At 38.9% G+C, this 19,187-nt stretch overlaps 1 protein-coding gene across 5 annotated transcripts in view; it reads left to right on the plus strand.

The window, feature by feature from the left end:
- The window catches only part of HEATR5B (HEAT repeat containing 5B), an 87,285-nt gene extending 74,151 nt beyond the window's left edge, over positions 1-13,134 (plus strand). For 3 of the 5 annotated variants that reach the window (XM_066378510.1, XM_066378511.1, XM_066378508.1), the window contains exons 32-36: positions 131-397; positions 1,800-2,024; positions 6,408-6,583; positions 7,732-7,945; positions 12,394-13,134. In XM_066378510.1, the coding sequence (XP_066234607.1) occupies positions 131-397; positions 1,800-2,024; positions 6,408-6,583; positions 7,732-7,945; positions 12,394-12,698 (1,187 nt within the window). In that variant the 3' untranslated portion in view covers positions 12,699-13,134. The remainder of the gene's footprint in view (positions 1-130; positions 398-1,799; positions 2,025-6,407; positions 6,584-7,731; positions 7,946-12,393) is intronic. The other 2 variants (XM_066378512.1, XM_066378509.1) reach the window with 1 other exon arrangement.
- Positions 13,135-19,187: the final 6,053 nt, after the last annotated feature.

Here is a 19,187-nt window from a genome sequence, read left to right on the forward strand (position 1 = left end):
GTTAGACATTTGGTTATAAATTCTTTTGAAAGAATTTCTCAAATACACTTATTGTGTATGTTTTATCTTGTTTTCTTTCTTTCTTTCATTTTTTTTTCTGATAATTTTACCAAATTTTCTTTTACTCAAGATGAAGATGACATGGAAAAACAGTCCTGTCCTGTGTTAGGAGAAGGAGGTGACAGTGGTGGTCTTATTCCTGGAAAATCTCTTGTGTTTGCAACCATGGAGCTGTTGATGTTCATTTTAGTACGGCACATGCCACATCTCAGCACCAAGATGTCAGACTCCCCAAGTCACATGGCCACTAAAACTCGACTGTCAGAAGAAAGTGCTCGTTTGGTGGCAGCCACTGTTACCATACTCTCTGACTTACCGTCCCTTTGTTCACCTGCTGGTACAGTATTGATCATTCTTTGGAAATGCATTATATTACAGTAAACCAAGATGAACTTGCTTTTTATTTCCAGTGCCATTATGACTTACTTTCCTCTTAAATCTCAAGTGTGAAAGAAGTTTTTCTTTAAGGGTTTATCTTTAGGAACCTATAGAGCAGGGGTCAGGAACCTATGGCTCGCGAGCCAGATGTGGCTCTTTTGATGGCTGCATCTGGCTCGCAGACAGATCTTTAATAAGAAAAATAATAACGTTAAAAATATAAAACATTCTCATGTATTACAATTCATTCCTTTCCTACCGCTCTTGTTCTTGGTTGCGGGTGGCTGGAGCCAATCACAGCTGTCCTCCGGGACAACACCAAATTTTTATTGGATAATGCCTAATGTACACAGGTTGTTGTATGGCTCTCACGGAATTACATTTTAAAATATGTGGCGTTCATGGCTCTCTCAGCCAAAAAGCTTCCCAACCCCTGCTATAGAGATTTTAAAACCTAAAACCCAAGATACTGTTTTCAGGTGTACAAGGTAGAATTACTAAATCCTTCCGTTTCTAATCTGGTTGCCACTCTTGAGTAACATTGACAAACTAAATAATGTCAGTGGAGAGTGACAACCAACTCTAAGGAGTGAAGAAATTGTAGCTAAAAAGATAATAGCTGTCTGCAGATTCCTGAAGAACTCCTGAATGGAAACCAGCCTTTCCTCTATTTATCTAGGAGGTAGAAATACTGTATCAGAAGACATAAGGGTAAATTTCAGTTCAACATAAGCCCACAGATTGAAAAAATGATTTTCTGTCAGTGGAGCTTTGCAGGGCCTTGCAGGAAGACTACAATGACAGAATGGGAGAAGGGATCTTTTATTAAGTGGAAGGTTGAATTCCATGACCTTGAAGCTCTTTCAGCTACAAATTCATGGATTCTGTCATTTTTTCTTTGTTTAACTATATAGTCTGTTTCTCATTTACCTGGCATGGTTAGGCTGACTTTTGTATACTGAAGAGTGATTACATGTCTTAGAATTGCTATAAGATTCACTAGGTTACTTAGATATTTCTCAAAGTATGTATATAGTTGTGTTCTCTTTCTGTTTTTCTATCTTCCTTTCTCATTTTTATAATGAAGGATCTGACATATTAAATAGATAAATTTTGGAAATAAAAAATAAGGCTAGTTGAAAAAAGAAAATATTCTGTCTTCTTTGTAATAATTTGCCATTTTTTTTTACTTTCTTTTTCAAGCTTTGAACTATAGTCATAGTAATGCAATAAATTTTATATAAAAACAAGGAAAAGAAATAATATTAAACTACAGTCAATTGTAAAAAAATATAAACAATTTAAACAACTGTAATATGTGAGCTAAAGTAGCTACAAGGTAACCTGATTTGTTATTTCAGGATGTATGACAGTCCTGCCCACGATTCTGTTTTTAATTGCAAGAATATTGAAAGACACAGCAATAAAGTCTGCAGATAATCAGGTTTCTCCACCAGTTAGTGCAGCTCTTCAAGGGATTAAAAATATTGTGACACTTTCAATGGCCAAAACTGAGGATACTCAAAAGCAATGGACAGCTCTCATACGTAGCACCCTTGCATGCATCTTGGAATATTCACAACCAGGTAAAATAATCAGAATTTTAAAACTTTTAACCTATAGGGTATCTGTTCCCTAATAACTAATTAATTGAATGAGCTTGTAAAAAAACTGCTATATAATACTGAGTTAACTCAGAGGTGTTCAGTCATATCTTTCAGGTATGAACGTTAGTATGCTTTTTTGGATACTGACTCTAAATGCTCTTAGAACTTAAATATGTTTTGGGAGGTTTGACATAACCCATTATTTCTTGAGCACTTCCTTACTTTATGGCTCCAAGATGTAGCAGACTATCTTGTATTATCACTGTTACTGAAGTCACAATTTTAAAATAAAATGTTAATTTTCTGATAAAAAGTTGCTTGAGCCTGACCAGGCGGTGGTGCAGTGGATAGAGCATCGGACTGGGATGCTGAAGACCCAGGTTCGAGACCCCGAGGTCGCCAGCTTGAATGCAGGCTCATCTGGTTTGAGCAAAAAAAAACTCACGCCCTGGCCGGTTGGCTCAGCGGTAGAGCGTCGGCCTAGCGTGCGGAGGACCCGGGTTCAATTCCCGGCCAGGGCACACAGGAGAAGTGCCCATTTGCTTCTCCACCCCTCCGCCTTGCTTTCCTCTCTGTCTCTCTCTTCCCCTCCCGCAGCCAAAGCTCCTTTGGAGCAAGGATGGCCCGGATGCTGGGCATGGCTCTGTGGCCTCTGCCTCAGGCGCTAGAGTGGCTCTGGTCGCAACATGGCGACGCCCAGGATGGGCAGAGCATCGCCCCCTGGTGGGCAGAGCGTCGCCCCTGGTGGGCGTGCCGGGTGGATCCCGGTCGGGCGCATGCGGGAGTCTGTCTGACTGTCTCTTCCTGTTTCCAGCTTCAGAAAAATGAAAAAAAAAAAAAAAATAGAAAAAAAAAAAAGCTCACCAGCTTGGACCCAAGGTCGCTGGCTCAAGCAAGGGGTTACTTGGTCTGCTGAGGGCCCACGGTCAAGGCACATATGAGAAAGCAATCAATGAACAACTAAGGTGTCGCAATGCGCAACGAAAAACTGATTGATGCTTCTCATCTCTCTCCCTTTCTGTCTGTCTGTCCCTGTCTATCCTTCAATCTGACTCTCTCTCTGTCTCTGAAAAAAAAAAAAAATTGCTTGAAATGTTCCAAACTCTGAATTAGAGATTATTCTCATTTCACTTTTGGGTTTTTTAAACATGTATGGCTAAGGTTATTGTATTTTCATTTAAATTTTATTTTTTTATTTTTTTATAAAATATTTTATTTATTGATTTTTAGAGAGAGGGGAGAGAGAAGAGAGAGATAGAGAGAGAAAGAGAGAGAAGGGGGAGGAGCAGGAAGCATCAACTCCCATATGTGCCTTGACCAGGCAAGCCCAAGGTTTCGAACTGGCAATCTCAGTGTTCCAGGTCGACGCTTTATCCCACTGCGCCATCACAGGTCAGACCATATTTTATTTATTTATTTTTTTTTTGAGAGAGAGACAGGAAGCGAGAGAGATGAGAAGCCTCAACTTATAGTTGTGGCACTTAGTTGTTCATTGATTGCTCCTCACACATGCCTTGACTAGGGGGCTACAGGAGAGCAAGTGACCCCTTGCTCAAGCCAGCGACCTTGGGCTTCAAGCTAGTGACCTTTGGGATCATGCCAGCAAACATGGGATCATGTCTATGATCCACTGTTTAAGTTGGTGAGCCTGCATTCAAGCTGGTGAGCCAGCACTCACGCCAGAGGAGCCCAGTGACTTTAGTGGTTCAAACCTGAGACTGCAGCATCCCAGGCCAAGGCTCTGTTCACTGAGCCACCACCGGTCAGGCTAAATTATTTTTAAAATTTATTTTTTAATTTGGTGGGTGACATGGTTCGCCAAACCATACAGATTTCAAGTATACAACTCAGTATAACGCCATCTCTCTTTTTTTTTTTTTTTTTTTTTTTTATAAATAAATTTTTATTTTAATGGGGTGACATCAATAAATCAGGGTATGTATATTCAAAGAAAACATGTCCAGGTTATCTTGTCATTCAATTCTGCTGCATACCCATCACCCAAAGTCAGACTGTCCTCCGTCACCTTCTATCTAGTTTTCCCTGTGCCCCTCTCCCTCCCCCTCTCCCTTGTTCCCTCCCCCCAACCCCCACCCCCACCCCCGTAACCACCACACTCTTGTCCATGTCTCTTAGTCTCGGTTTTTTTTTTGTTTGTTTGTTTTTTGTATTTTTCCGAAGCTGGAAACGGGGAGAGACAGTCAGACAGACTCCCGCATGCACCCAACCGGGATCCACCCGGCACGCCCACCAGGGGGCAACGCTCTGCCCACCAGGGGGCAATGCTCTGCCCCTCTGGGGCGTCGCTCTGTCGCGACCAGAGCCACTCTAGCGCCTGGGGCAGAGGCCAAGAAGCCATCCCCAGCGCCCGGGCCATCTTTGCTCCAATGGAGCCTCGCTGCGGGAGGGGAAGAGAGAGAGAGAGAGAGGAAAGAGAGGGGGAGGGGTGGAGAAGCAGATGGGCACTTCTCCTGTGTGCCCTGGCCGGGAATCAAACCTGGGACTTCTGCACGCCAGGCCGACGCTCTACCACTGAGCCAACCAACCAGGGCTCTTAGTCTTGTTTTTATATCCCACCAATGTATGGAATCCTGTAGTTCTTGTTTTTTTCTGATTTACTTATTTCACTCCATATAATGTTATCAAGATCCCACCATTTTGTTGTAAGTGATCCGATGTCATCATTTCTTATGGCTGAATAGTATACCATGGTGTATATGTGCCACATCTTCTTTATCCAGGCTTCTATATATATATTTTTTACAGTGATTAAAGCCTTTAAGCAAACTCTTGGCCAATACAGCAAGAATCCATAAAAGAGTAGTGTCCTTAACATGTTCACCAAGTCCATGTTGGCCCCAACACCATGCCAAATCCCTGAAAAATGCAACCCAACCCCAGTTCAGTCTGTTAGGAGCTGTCACAAGGAGCAGGAGTCCAGGAAAGGTCCACATCCAGGAAAAGTTTGCATGGAACTGGAATTGTTGTCACAATTCTACACTTTGCAGCTCACGTCCAAGTCCTAATGACCACTGCTTCTAGCTGGTAATGATTCAGGTAGACTGGAAAAGCCATCTGCAGCATGTGTGGGGATGGAGCTTCTGTTCTCCTCTGCCTGGAGAGATGAGACCAGGTTGCTTTCCCCTGGAGCTCTGCGACTGTGGCTTGGTAAAGACAATTCATCCACTTCACCACCACAGGTCAGGCAGTATAACTCCATCTCTAACCACATCGTGTCTCCCACACTCTAAGCAAAGTCTCTTTTTGCCCTCCTTTTATTTACATTAAATTAATAGACCTCTTGACTATTGTATTGCACCCTTATTATGAAATAATGTTTGAAATATATATGTTTACCCTGACCTGTGGTGGCGTAGTGGATAAAGCATCGACCTGGAATGCTGAGGTTGCTGGTTCAAAACCTTGGGCCTGCCCGGTCAAGGCACATATGGGAGTTGATGCTTCCTGCTCCTGCCCCCCTTCTCTCTCTCTCTTCTCTAAAATGAATAAATAAAAATTAAAAAAAAGAAATATATATGTTTATAATTCTGATAAAGTACTGATAATCATTGGGTATATGCAGTTGTCAGATTAGCCCAAATTCACATATATAGAATGTTGACAAATTTATCTGTGAAAGAAATGGTAACACAAAATAGTTTGTCTCTTATTTTATATGCTTAGTTATATTGTTCTTTATAATGAATGTACTATTTCCTATACTTCTAATTATATACTATATTTTCATTAGGATTCATTATATTTATTCCTGAATAAATTGTTGTAATTATAAGAAATTCTTTAAAATTGTGGGAATACTGTCTTCAGGAAATTGTACAAGATTTTTTTTATTTACAGTTCTATAGAATTTATATGTTTTACATTTACTAAAGAGGAGGGTATATGACTAAGAAAAGCCTACTCTGGATTTTTTAATTACTTAGAATATCTTACCAAAATCATTTAACTCTGTTGGAAGGAGAATATTTGGAAATGTTTGGTTAATCTAAACTCCAAAAAAGTTAAATGACTTTTAAGTAATTTTATATTTCCATGTTATCTTGCATATTTAAATAAACTTTTCATATTAGAGTTTTTATTAAGATTTATGCCTGAATTTTTTAAAATTACTATTGAATCATCCAGAAAAACAAGGAAAGAAAACCTAAATATAGAACCTGTAATAAAGTAGCCCCTATTTCTCAGTAGTAGATGCATTCTACAGAAAGTGTTTTATGGACTGTATTAGATTGAGGCGTAGCTGCTATAAATGCTGGTGGGGGAGAGAGTGTCATTGTTCAAGATTGAACTTCCAAAGCATTTTAGAGAGAGCACATTGCTTTCATTTTTCATTTATTTCAGTACTTCATTATTCATCTATTTCAGAAGATTCCAAGCCTCTGCCTGACGAAGTAAGCATGCTAACGGCAATTGCACTCTTCCTGTGGTCTGCCAGCAGTGAAATCATTGGAGTCCAGTCATTACAGAATGGCTGCATGAACAGATTTAAAAACGCATTAAATTCATGTGACCCCTGGGTAAGTTGTTCTTAAAACAAAGATAAAGGGAAATCCGCTTTTTCAGTAAAATTTCAGATTGATTCGTTAAAATGTATGATATAGCAAATGAAAACCTAAGTATTTGCTCTGTGGCTTTTAAATAGAAGCACTCAAATAGAAGCACTAGGGAAGAGGACTTATGTGTATGTTTATTTACATATGCAAAAATTCTCCAATATCTAATATGTTTGGTTAACCATGGCTTATATTGGTAGAAACTTTACATGAGTCTATGATTATACTTCTTACTGTTTACTTAATGACACCAAGGACATTAAAAGAGAAATTTATTTTATTGCATGTTTTAATGAACCAATTGGAAACTCTAGTTTTTCCAGAAAATAAGTTTTATGGTTTCACAAGGTCAAAGTCTAAACTCATGTTTCTCAAACCTGCTATACATCTGAAAAAAAATCGGTTCAATAACATGATCCTAAACTTTATTACTGTGTTCCTGAATCAGAAATCTGTGTTTGAAAAAATCCCCTGGGTATTTATTTTCAGCAAGGTTTGAAACTTCTCTTCTACCAAAGTGCTGAAAGAGTTTGATTCCACTATTTGTCCATGTTAATGGAACTTCCTTTCTTTTCTTTTTTTTAATTAATAGGAAGTCTTTCTAATCTAAATGGAGTCAATGAGACCTTACTTTCCAGGCCTGGAAACCTTAAATTGGCATAAGCAGTCATTTTCAGGGAATTCAAATGGACTTGTGGTGTCTAAGCAATGTATTTTTATAGCTTTGTTTGACATCATTCAAATATTCGTCTTCTTATTAAGTAGGTTAAAGTGGAAGAGACAATTGTACATTAAAGAAAGAATTAAAAACCAATTAAAATTTCTGGTTTTTAGCTTCTTTCACATTAATATACAGATTATATAAGCATGGTAATTTGGCAGTTAACCTGTTAGTACTTATTTAATTTTCAGTTACTTATATTTAATTAGCTTATTAGAAGTTTCATTTTTCTACTTCATTTCTACAAGTAGTAAATGGCAATCATTTGTTTTGCATTTCTGTTTTCATTCTGCAGTGTCACATCTTTTCAGGATATATTGAAATGCAATGTGATTGTACAGCAAGTAAGCACTATCACACGTGTTAAGTAATACAATGATTTTCTTATTAGGTTCAAGCCAAATGTTACCAGCTTCTCCTCTCAGTCTTCCAGCATTCCAATCGTGCCCTGTCAACTCCCTATATCCATTCATTAGCTCCAATAGTGGTTGAAAAGCTAAAAGCTGTTGAAAGAAACAGACCAGCCAGTACCACAGAACTTTTAGCTGTTCAAGAAGGAATCAAAGTTCTCGAAACACTGGTTGCTCTTGGGGAAGAACAGAACAGTAAGTATTTTCTTTTAAAAGCCACTTGTCTAAAATGAAGATCTGTTGCCTGACCTGTGGTAGCGCAGTGGATAAAACGTCAACCTGGAAACACTGAGGTTGCCGGTTCAAAACCCTGGGCTTGCCTAGTCAAGGCACATATGGGAGTTGATGCTTCCTGCTCCTCCCCCTTCTCTCTCTCTCTTTCTCTCTCTCCCTCCTCTCTAAAATGAATAAATAAAAAAAATTTTTAAATGAAGATCTGTATTATATATGAATCTTATATGATAGTAAACACAGGCCATTGCAACAGTAAAACTAAATCTAAGGCTAATACTATGCAAAAACCAAGGGTAACTGGTAAATATTTACTATACATTAACTAAAAGTAAAAAGTAAATATTAATGGAATATGATAGCATTCATTATGAAGATGCTATCAAATAAATAAATGAATTAACATATATTTAAAGTTTTTGAAATAATTGCTTCCTGTACCTCTTAACGGTCTTTCTGTAGTATAAAACATTAGTATTCTGGGCCCTGGCCGGTTGTCTCAGTGGTAGAGTGTCGGCCTGGCGTGCAGAAGTCCCGGGTTCGATTCCCGGCCAAGGCACACAGGAGAAGCGCCCATCTGCTTCTCCACCCCTCCCCCTCTCCTTCCTCTCTGTCTCTCTCTTCCCCTCCCACAGCCGAGGCTCTATTGGAGCAAAGATGGCCCGGGTGCTGGGGATGGCTCCTTGGCCTCTGCCCCAGGCGCTAGAGTGGCTCTGGTTGCAGCAGAGCGACGCCCCGGAGGGGCAGAGCATCGCCCCCTGGTGGGCAGAGCATCGCCCCCTGGTGGGCGTGCCAGGTGGATCCCAGTCGGGCGCATGCGGGATTCTATCTGACTGTCTCTCCCGGTTTCTAGCTTCAGAAAAATACAAAAAAACAAAAAAACAAAAACATTAGTATTCTGAATGAAGCAGTTCATTAAAAAAATGAAGAAACCTTGATGATGCTTATTATGTAGTTATATAAAATACAGTAATATGACTCAAGAGGTTAAATTTTCAGCTTTCAAATTTGTTTTATCAGCCTGACCAGGCGGTGGCAAGTGGATAGAATGTCAGACTGGGATATGGAGAACCCAGGTTCGAAACCCCAAGGTCACTGGCTTGAACCCAGAGGTTGCTGGCTTGAAGCCCAAATTCACTGGCTTGAGCCCAAAGTCACTGGCTTGAGCAAGGGGTCACTGGCTCAGCTGTAGCACCCCGGTCAAGGCACATATGAGAAAGCAATCAATGAACAACTAAGGTGCTGCAATGAAGAACTGATGCTTCTCATCTCTCTCCCTTCCTGCCTGTCTGTTTCTATCTGTCCCGCTGTCTCTATCGCTAAATTTGTTTTATCACTGAACTTGGTGTGTTTTTTTCAGTATTTTCAAATGTTAATTTTTATTTTTAACTTTACAGTATCCATAGGAACAGTCTGTGAGTGATATTTTACCCAACTTGACCAAGATTACAAACTAAAAATATTGAATTAGACTTGATTATTAACTCTTCTTTATTATCTTTATTCAATCTAGTTTCCTTTTTTAAAAAATATTTTATTTGTTGATTTTACAGAGAGAGGAGTGAGAGCGTGGGGAGAGCGACATGTTAGTTGCTTCACTTTAGCTGTTGATTGCTTGCTTGTTGCTTGCTGTATGTGCTTTGACCGGGCAATCCCAGGGTTTTGAATCAGCAACCTCAGCATTTCAGGTTGAGGATTTATGCATTGTGCCACCACAGGCCAGGCCAATCTATTTTTCAAAACCTACCTCTTTTTGAAACTTCTCTAGGGTTCAAGAGAAACTGCCCCCTATTCTTGTAAATAAATAATTATTAATAGTTTACTGGCAGATATTCCCATCAGTATATCTAAATTTTTTTCTCTCCCTTATTTAAAACTTTTGAGTAATTTCCTCTTGTATTACTGCATCAAGTTAAAACATTTTAGATTGGTTTTCTAAACTTCTATCTCTTCCCCAGTGTGTGTACTGACTAACCAGACCAGTCCAATTTTCTCACTGCTTATTTTAATCTCTATGTAGTGTTTATTCTGTTTCACTCTCCTCAGGGGTTCTCTTCTTTTTTATGTAACTCTACGAAACCTGCATCAGGTCTTATTTCTTCAAGTGTTGACAGGTCATTGAGCCCACTCTGATTTTTTTCCTTCCTACTATTTCCTTGGCAGTTATAATCAACTTTCTATTATGGCCTTGTTATTTTAAAATAATCACTAAAACTATAAAATCCTAAAGTATTACTCAGCTTTGTGAGTCTTTTAATGAACTCTATTTCTATTGTCTCAAATGCTATCTATAGAATTTGAGCATGTAGTGCTCTAATTATCCTGTGTGTTAAATATATGTATGCTTTTCAACTAGGTAATAAAAACATTAGGTATAGATGAATTATGTATTCCCTAAAATGTTTGGCATATTTCCAGAGACTTGATGCATACTTAAGTAATTTATAATAGATGTTTTCCAATTAATTATATTTTAACTGTTAAAACTAAAACCTGCTTTCAACCTACTGTTGAAAACCTCTTTTACTTTAGTAAGCACATATATATTCAATAATTTATATATTATATTTTCATTATGAAAGCTGGTTCTTATACAGTTCTGTTATTTTTCTTTGGGAGGGAACATGAGTTGAACCCGGCCAGCTGGAGAATTTACTTGGGACTTTTAAAATACCAGCTTATCTTCTTTCTTCTGAAATTTTAACATGGAAAAACATTCAGTTAGTTAAAAACTTCTGAGTAGCCTGACCAGGCTGTGGTGCAGTGGATGGAGCGTCAGACTGGGACGCAGAGGACCCAGGTTCGAGACTCTGAGGTCACCAGCTTAAACGTAGGCTTATCTGGTTTGAGCAAAGCTCACCAGCTTAAGTCCAAGGACTCTGGCTTGCGCAAGGGGTTACTCGGTCTGCTGTAGCCCCACGATCAAAGCACATATGAGAAAGCAATCTGAACAACTAAGGTGTCGCAACGAAAAACTAATGATTGATGCTTCTCATCTCTCTCCGTTCCTGTCTGTCCGTATCTATCCCTATCTATCCCTCTCTCTGACTCTCTCTGTCTCTGTAAAACACACACACACACACACACACACACACACACAAACTTCTGAGTAGTTTCCAAGGGTAAGGGTGTATATGTGTTTGTTCACTCTTTCAACAAATAGTTATTGAGCACCTTACCATTTTCTAGGTGCTGTGCTAGACATTGATGATTCAGCATGAAATAAAACACAGAATGGTCCTTGCTCTCATGGAGTGCACATTCTAGTGGGAAAGCAGACAGCGAGCACCTTCCCCTCTTAAATGTGTCTGTATCTATTTTATACATATATAGACATAAAATTTATATATATGTATTGTGTAGACATGTCTAATTTTATATAGGGGTAAAAGTGGTTATAACTATATTTTAGATGTAGATATAATAGTAAGATGCAGAAATGAATAGATGTTATGGAGAAAAAAATTATTACAGGGAAAAGGGAAGTTCAGGGCCAGAGTGGGGTTGGGGTTCTGGACAGGCCCCAGTGATTGTTATCACTCTCTTCGATGACATCAGTGAGTGTTACATCCCACATTCTGCATCAGATGTTTCCTGTTCCCCGACAGACTTGACTAAACTTCATCTATTGCCATTCTATAAAAATTAACGTAAATTAAAGGTGGAAAAATTATTCTCAATGTTGATTATAAGATTACATAAATACATTATTACATATGTTTTTTAGAAAACTATCAGCTTTTATGAAATTTATGTTCCAGGATGGAGTTGTTAATATGGCAAGATAAAGAGACTAGTAAAGGGGATGAAGCCTCCAATAAATCTTTTTTTTTAGGACTTGGAATTTATGTCAGCCAGACATGGGTTCTTGTTTTTTAACCCTAAGTAGTATGTGTATTCCTTTATTTTTGAAAGATTTTCTTCCCTCATTTACTGTGGGCATTGGGGATCATGAAATGAGAAAGAGTTGTATTCCCATTTTAAAAAGAAGAAAATACCTTGTTTTAGTTAAATAATAGTAAAAAAGATGCTATTCAGGTTTCTGTTCCATGCTCCTACTACCCTATTTTGGAGTACCCTTAAATACCATATTTCATAATCTTACTCTTAAAATACAATCTACCAGGTGGCAAATGTAAAGGATTTATTTCTTTTTAACCTTTTAAACATTATTTTTTAAATAAAACAATACATGTAAAATATATTATCTTAAGCCTGATTTCCACCTCTAACATAGCTTTGACATTTAGTTAATATATACTAATTATGAGTGATCATTGAGATCTAAAGTAGATTATGAATGTTTACTTGTATTTTATAGTAATTGAGACTACTGTGCCTACTTTTAAAAATAAAATTTACTGTGATGTTTAGATTTGTGACCACCTTCAGACTAACCTTGTTCTTTGCAGGAGTCCAGTTGCTTGCTCTTTTAGTTCCCACTTTGATCTCTTACCTGCTGGATGAAAATTCTTTTGCCTCAGCAAACACAGCTTCGAAAGATCTTCATGAGTTTGCACTCCAGAATTTAATGCATATTGGACCTTTGTATCCACATGCTTTCAAGACAGTAATGGGAGCGGCTCCCGAGTTGAAAGTACGTTTGGAAACAGCTGTTCGAGCAAGCCAAGCCAGCAAAGCTAAAGCAGCCACCAGGCAGCCAGCCCCTACCGTGCATTCTGCACCGACAATTAAACTAAAAACAAGTTTTTTTTAATCTGCTCTTCCATTTATTGTTATTTATATTGTCAACATGAAGCTGATTAGTGATAGCCACTGTATCATTCTAGGCTATAGGTTTTATTTTACTTGTATGTTGCTTCCAGGAAGGTTAAGTGAAATAATGCTCATGTCACTTCCTGGTTTTGAAGGATTGATTTTTTTTAATCATCTGGTGAATGTGCTTCCATTTTTCTCCTAGTAGTATTTCTCTTTTATTAATTTATTTTTTAAACACTGAGCCAGTCTTTTAAATTTAAATGCTAAAAAATAATTGTTTCATGTAGTTGGGCTGCTTACTGATACTGTCAGACGAAATAGGTCAGTATTCAGCATCTGTCAGGTAAAATTTGATTGTAAACAGGAGAATTTAAATTTTGAAGTTAGAAAAATAATGTAAAATGTCTGTTTTGTGGTATATATAATATGAATAAAGTCACATTTTCTTAGCATTTCTCAAGATGTCCTGCCTTTTTTTTTTTTTTTTTCAGAGACAGAGAGAGAGGGATAGATAGGGACAGACAGGAATGGAGAGAAATGAGAAGCATCAATCATCAGTCTTTCATTGCGACACCTTAGTTGTTCATTGATTGCTTTCTCATATGTGCCTTGACCATGGGCCTTCAGCAGACCTAGTAACCCCTTGCTCAAGCCAGCGACCTTGGGTACAAGCTGGTGAGCTCTGCTCAAACCAGATGAGCCCGCACTCAAGCTGGTGACCTCGGGGTCTTGAACCTGGGTCCTCCACATCCCAGTCCGATGCTCTATCCACTGCGCCACCGCCTGGTCAGGCCTTAACCTTCTGATGTCTTTCTACTTTGATATTAGATTAGTAAATTATGCTTTATATATTATATTTTAGTTGTTAACGAAATCAAAACTTTTATTTAAAATCCATTAAAATATTTCAAACGTGGAATAATATTCTGCCTTTTTCTAATGGATAAAATTTGGCCTCAGTTATGTTTTTCAATTACAGAGCTCTGGCTACGATGGTTAATTTCATTCATCAAATATTTATTGAGTGCCTACTGTGTATACAGCATCAAGCTAAGTGCTGCAGGGCATAGAAAAATGAAATAGTCATAGTTATAGTCATGCTGTCTCAAATGCAGTGGGAATTTTACCACATCACATAGATGATTGATAAAATCAGTGTTTGCCACAGTGTTTAGCATAGTTTATAAACACCAAGTTTGACCAGTGTTACATTGACTATGTTATCAAAAGCAAGTCACCTTTCTGAACATTCTAAATGTATACTTGCCTGACCTGTGGTGGCTCAGTGGATAATGCATCAACCTGGAAATGCTGAGGTCGCCGGTTCGAAACCCTGGGCTTGCCTGCTCAAGGCACATATGGGAGTTGATGCTTCCAGCTCCTCCCCCCTGTCTCTCTCTCCTCTCTTGCTCTCTGTCTCTCTCTCTCCCTCTCTCTCTCCTCTCTAAAATGAATAAATAAATAAATAATTTAAAAAAATTTAAATGTATACTCATTTATTATCTGCCACCTTCTATGCATTCTCTCAGATTCTCACCAATTGGCAGCCTTTCTTCCTTATTCAGTCTTTTAGACCTCAGACAGTTGCTTTCCCTTACCGATTTTCTCATTGGTGTTTATTTCTACAGGGTTAGTTTTTATTTCAGATTTGTTTTTTAAACGTTATTCTCCTTGTGTTTTGGAGGGATTTTCTTTTGGGGAGCAGATACCAGTTTTATTGAGATATAATCCTCATTGAAATGCACAAGTCAGTGATTTTTAGTATATACACAGAGTAATACCACCCTCACCAGAAACAATTTGGAACATTTTCATTGCCCCATAAAGAAATGCGTACCGGTGAGCTGTCACTTCACAACCTTTCCATTTCTCCTTAACCTGATGTTACCACTAATGGACTTTTTTTTTTTTCTATTCACACCAGATTTATTGATTTTAGTGAGAGAGAGGAGGAAGGGGAATAGAGAAGAAAGACAGAGAGAGGGAGAGAGAGTCAGAAACAATGAGCTGTTCCTGTGTGTGCCCTGACCCGTGATCGAAACGGCAACTTTGATGCACATCCGACACTCTTCACAGAGTTAACCGGCAAGGGCGGAACTAATGGACTTTTTGTCTCTATTGGTTCTACTGTGAACATTTCATATAAATGAAATTATATATGGTCTTTTGTGATTGGCTCTTGTGTTAACCCAATATTTTTAAGGTTCATCTATGTAGTACCATACATCAGTACGTCATCCCTTTTTGTTGCTGGATAATATCCCAGTGTGTGAATGCCATATTATGTTTATCCATTCAACAGTTGAACATTTAGGTTGTTTTCACCCTTTGCCTGTTATAAATAATGCTGCTGTGAACTATTGTTTACAGGATTTTGGGTAGACATACATTTTTATGTCTTTTGGGTATGTATCTAGGAGTGGCCTTGCCTACTCAGTAGTAACTCTTTTCAACTTTTAGGGAACTGCCAGACTGTTTTCCCATTCTGTTTCTTGCAGACCTACCCCTTTTCACTCACCTATTATATTTTTTATTAAGTGAGAGGTGGGGAAGCAGAGAGACAGGACTCCCGCATACCTCCCAGCAAGCCCCCTACTGGGTGATGCTCTGTCTATCTAGGGCCGTTGCTCTGTTGCTCAGCAATGGATCTACTTTAGCGCCTGAGATGAGGCCATGGAACCATCCTCAGCGCCTGGAGCTAAATTGCTCAGACTATTTGAGCCATAGCTTGTGGGAAAGGAAGAGTGAGAGGAGAGGGGGAGAGGTGCAGAAGCAGATGGTTGCTTCTCCTGTGTGCTCTGACCCGGAATTGAACCAAGGACTTCCACACACTGGGCCAACGCTCTACCACTGTGCCAACTGGCCAGGGCTCTCACTCACCTATTCATAAAGTATGTTTATTTCTGTCTTGGCTATTTTCTGTTGTTCTTGGTACCTCCCAGGCTTTTTCCATAATTTCACACTTTGCAGTAGATGTTTTGTTTCACATTTTGCAGGAGGCTGGATCATGCATTAGCAATGGTTCTGCCATTTTTCTTCTCCCTCTCTCCCTCAGTCTTTTTCTTCCTTTCTTCCCCCTCTCTCAATACATCTTTATAATTTCTCTAAATTCTTCTGCACCATTTACAACTTAGCTTCTAATTTTTTATGATTATATCTACATATAAAAGATTTGTTTAAAGAACTAAATATTTTTAATTTATTTTGTTGCCCAACCTAGGAAATTTTCTCAACCCAGGTAATCCTGTTTATTTTACTAAGAACATCCAGTATCAAGAATCTAAAAGGAGAAGCATCATGATAATCCATGGATTCTTTCAGAAGCTTGATCTGAACAATTTTAATATTATAAGAGAAAGTATCCTCTATTTGCTTTCCAAATTCTTGTTAATTGATATTATAGTACATTTGAATTCTCAATTTAATTGGAGAGAAGGAAGTGCTGAAATCAAGTTTCCCTGTTCTAAATAGGTGCTGCCATCAGCCAGAACTTTGGACAACCTAACCCTTTTGGGGGCTTCAGTTTGCCCATCTATAAAATAAGAGGAACATTTACTAGGTGTTCTCTCTTAAACGATCTTTTGCAATTCTAAAAAGTATGTATGTCAATCAATTTGTCCTGCCTTTTTCTTTTTTAAGGGAATGGCTCTAGTCAATCCTTTAATATTGACACATTGTATTATTTAGTCTGATAAGTAGTTTTTACATGTATATAAAATTGCAATCACTGTATAAAATACATGAAATCCAGGCAGCAGTTGAAATATTGCAGGTTTTCACTTTTAAGAAGAGCTGCCATTTCTGTTGCGTCAGGCACTGTGCTAGAACTTTATATCCCTTATTTTCTTTCATTCAAACAGTGCCGAAGGATGGATATAATTAGCCCAGTTTTCAAAATGCATTTAATTATATGAATTACTGTGCCTCACATTTTCTTCACTCTTAATTGAAATTTTTAGGTTGATGCCAGAAATGGCTAGAGCACAACTATAAATACATTTCTTGCCTTAATGCTTTCCATGAGATGGATTCTTTTAAAAACCTAATTTAATCATAACAAACCCATTTATAATTCTAAAAGCTTTTGAAATTATTATTTATGGACTTCACGAACTTTTACTCAAGTAAATGGAAACTGTGTGTCTTAATCGTAACTTAGAAAAATTACCCTGAACTGTTTTTTGCTGTCACTAAACAAATGTGAGAACCAGGCATGCTGAAGTGACCTGTACAATTATTGTTTCTTGTCTCAGGAGATCTTATTCACAGCCTGGTCCCCTATCTACAATCATCGGTCTTTTTTTTTTTTTTTTTTTTTTTTTTGCGCTATCAGAACTCAGAGGTTTTCATTTCAGGCATTGTTTTCCTTATACACATATTCTTCTGTTTGTCCTTTTCCTCCTTGACTTTCAACTGAGTCAAAAGAATCCAGCCTGACCAGGCGATGGCGCAGTGGATAGAGCGTCAGACTGGGATGCCGAAGGAACCAGGTTCGAGACCCCGAGGTTGCCAGCTTGAGCGCAGGCTCATCTGGCTTGAGCAAAGCTCACCAGCTTGGACCCAAGGTCGCTGGCTCGAGCAAGGGTTACTCGGTCTGCTGAAGGCCCTTGGTCAAGGCACATATGAGAAAGCAATCAATGAACAACTAAGGTGTCACAACGAAAAACTGATGATTGATGCTTCTCATCTCTCTGCGTCCCTGTTTGTCCCTATCTATCCATTTCTCTGATTCTCTGTCTCTGTAAAAAATATAAATAAATAAAAATAAATAAAAAGAATCCAGAAAGATTGAAGTGAGCTTATTTTACTTTTCCAACTTTTTTTTTTTTTTTTTTTTTTTTTTTTTTTTTGCATTTTTGCATTTTTCTGAAGCTGGAAACAGGGAGAGACAGTCAGACAGACTCCCGCATGCGCCCGACCGGGATCCACCCGGCACGCCCACCATGGGGCGGCGCTCTGCCCACCAGGGGGCGATGATCTGCCCATCCTGGGTGTCGCCATGTTGCGACCCTCCTGGGCGTCGCCATGTTGCGACCAGAGCCACTCTAGCGCCTGGGGCAGAGGCCACAGAGCCATCCCCAGCGCCCGGGCCATCTTTGCTCCAATGGAGCCTTGGCTGCGGGAGGGGAAGAGAGAGACAGAGAGGAAGGCGCAGCGGAGGGGTGGAGAAGCAAATGGGCGCTTCTCCTATGTGCCCTGGCCGGGAATCGAACCCGGGTCCTCCGCACGCTAGGCCGACGCTCTACCGCTGAGCCAACCGGCCAGGGCTTTACTTTTCCAACTTTTAAGGTTACTTATCCTCTCTAAATCTCTTCCTTCTTTCATTTTTTCGATGGCTACTTCATGGTGGGTGTACCATTCATCAACTTACCCATTACTCTATGCTTGGGTACTGGATTTCCAGATTTTATATTTTAATGAATAATGCTGCATTTGACTTTTTAAAGAGGAAATGTTGCAGATTATTTCCTGGGTTAGTTCCTTAAAACGGTTATAAAAAATTTTGACACACATTGCTGAATCTTAGAAAGTGATGCATTTTGAAATAATAAATGTGAAACGAAACTGGCTCATTGTTTTCAAAATTCTAAGAAAATGCCTGAGAGGGCCCTTAATCACCACGAATATTTTGATATACCCCAACTTTTTTTTTAAAATGGCATTTTAGTAGACTGTAAATCAGGGGTCCGCAAACTTTTTACACAGGGGGCCAGTTCACTGTCCCTCAGACCACTGGAGGGCCAGACTATAAAAAAAAACTATGAGCAAATCCCTATGCACACTGCACATATCTTATTTTAAAGTAAAAAAACAAAACGGGAACAAATACAATATTTAAAATAAAGAACAAGTAAATTTAAATCAACAAACTGACCAGTATTTCAAGGGGAACTATGCTCCTCTCACTGACCACCAATGAAAGAGGTGCTCCTTCCGGAAGTGCAGCGGGGGCCGGATAAATGGCTTCAGGGGGCCGCATGTGGCCCGCGGGCCCGTAGTTTGGGGACCCCTGCTGTAAATCATTATCAAGCTAGTAGAAAAACTTTAATAGTTGGCCTGTTTTTTTAGTAAAAATATACTTACTTAAAATAAGAAAGGTGACAGTCCTAATCTACATAGTGTGGGAACTCAGTGTGTGTGTGTAGGGGTCTGCTGAGAGAGTTAGAGGATCACCATTTAACACCACATGTCAAGGACAAACTGGTGTGTATCTAAGAAGTAATATAGAGAAACTGAGGGTAAAAAGTGGCAATCTGATCATTAATCTCCAGGTAGGAGGACCAGTTAGCAGACTGCACCAATAGATCAATGTTTCAGATAAGTGGTTTGCAATCAAACTTGAAAGAAAACTTTCTTTCTCTCATTCTCTCTCTCTCTCTCTCTCTCTTTCTTTCTTTCTTTCTTTTTTTCTTTCTTTCGCTTTCTATTTATTTATTGTAATTTTCTGATGTGAGAAGCAGGGAGGCAGAGAGATAGACTCTCACAT

This window comes from Saccopteryx leptura, chromosome 3 (genome assembly GCF_036850995.1).
Source record: "Saccopteryx leptura isolate mSacLep1 chromosome 3, mSacLep1_pri_phased_curated, whole genome shotgun sequence".
Lineage (NCBI taxonomy): Eukaryota > Metazoa > Chordata > Mammalia > Chiroptera > Emballonuridae > Saccopteryx > Saccopteryx leptura.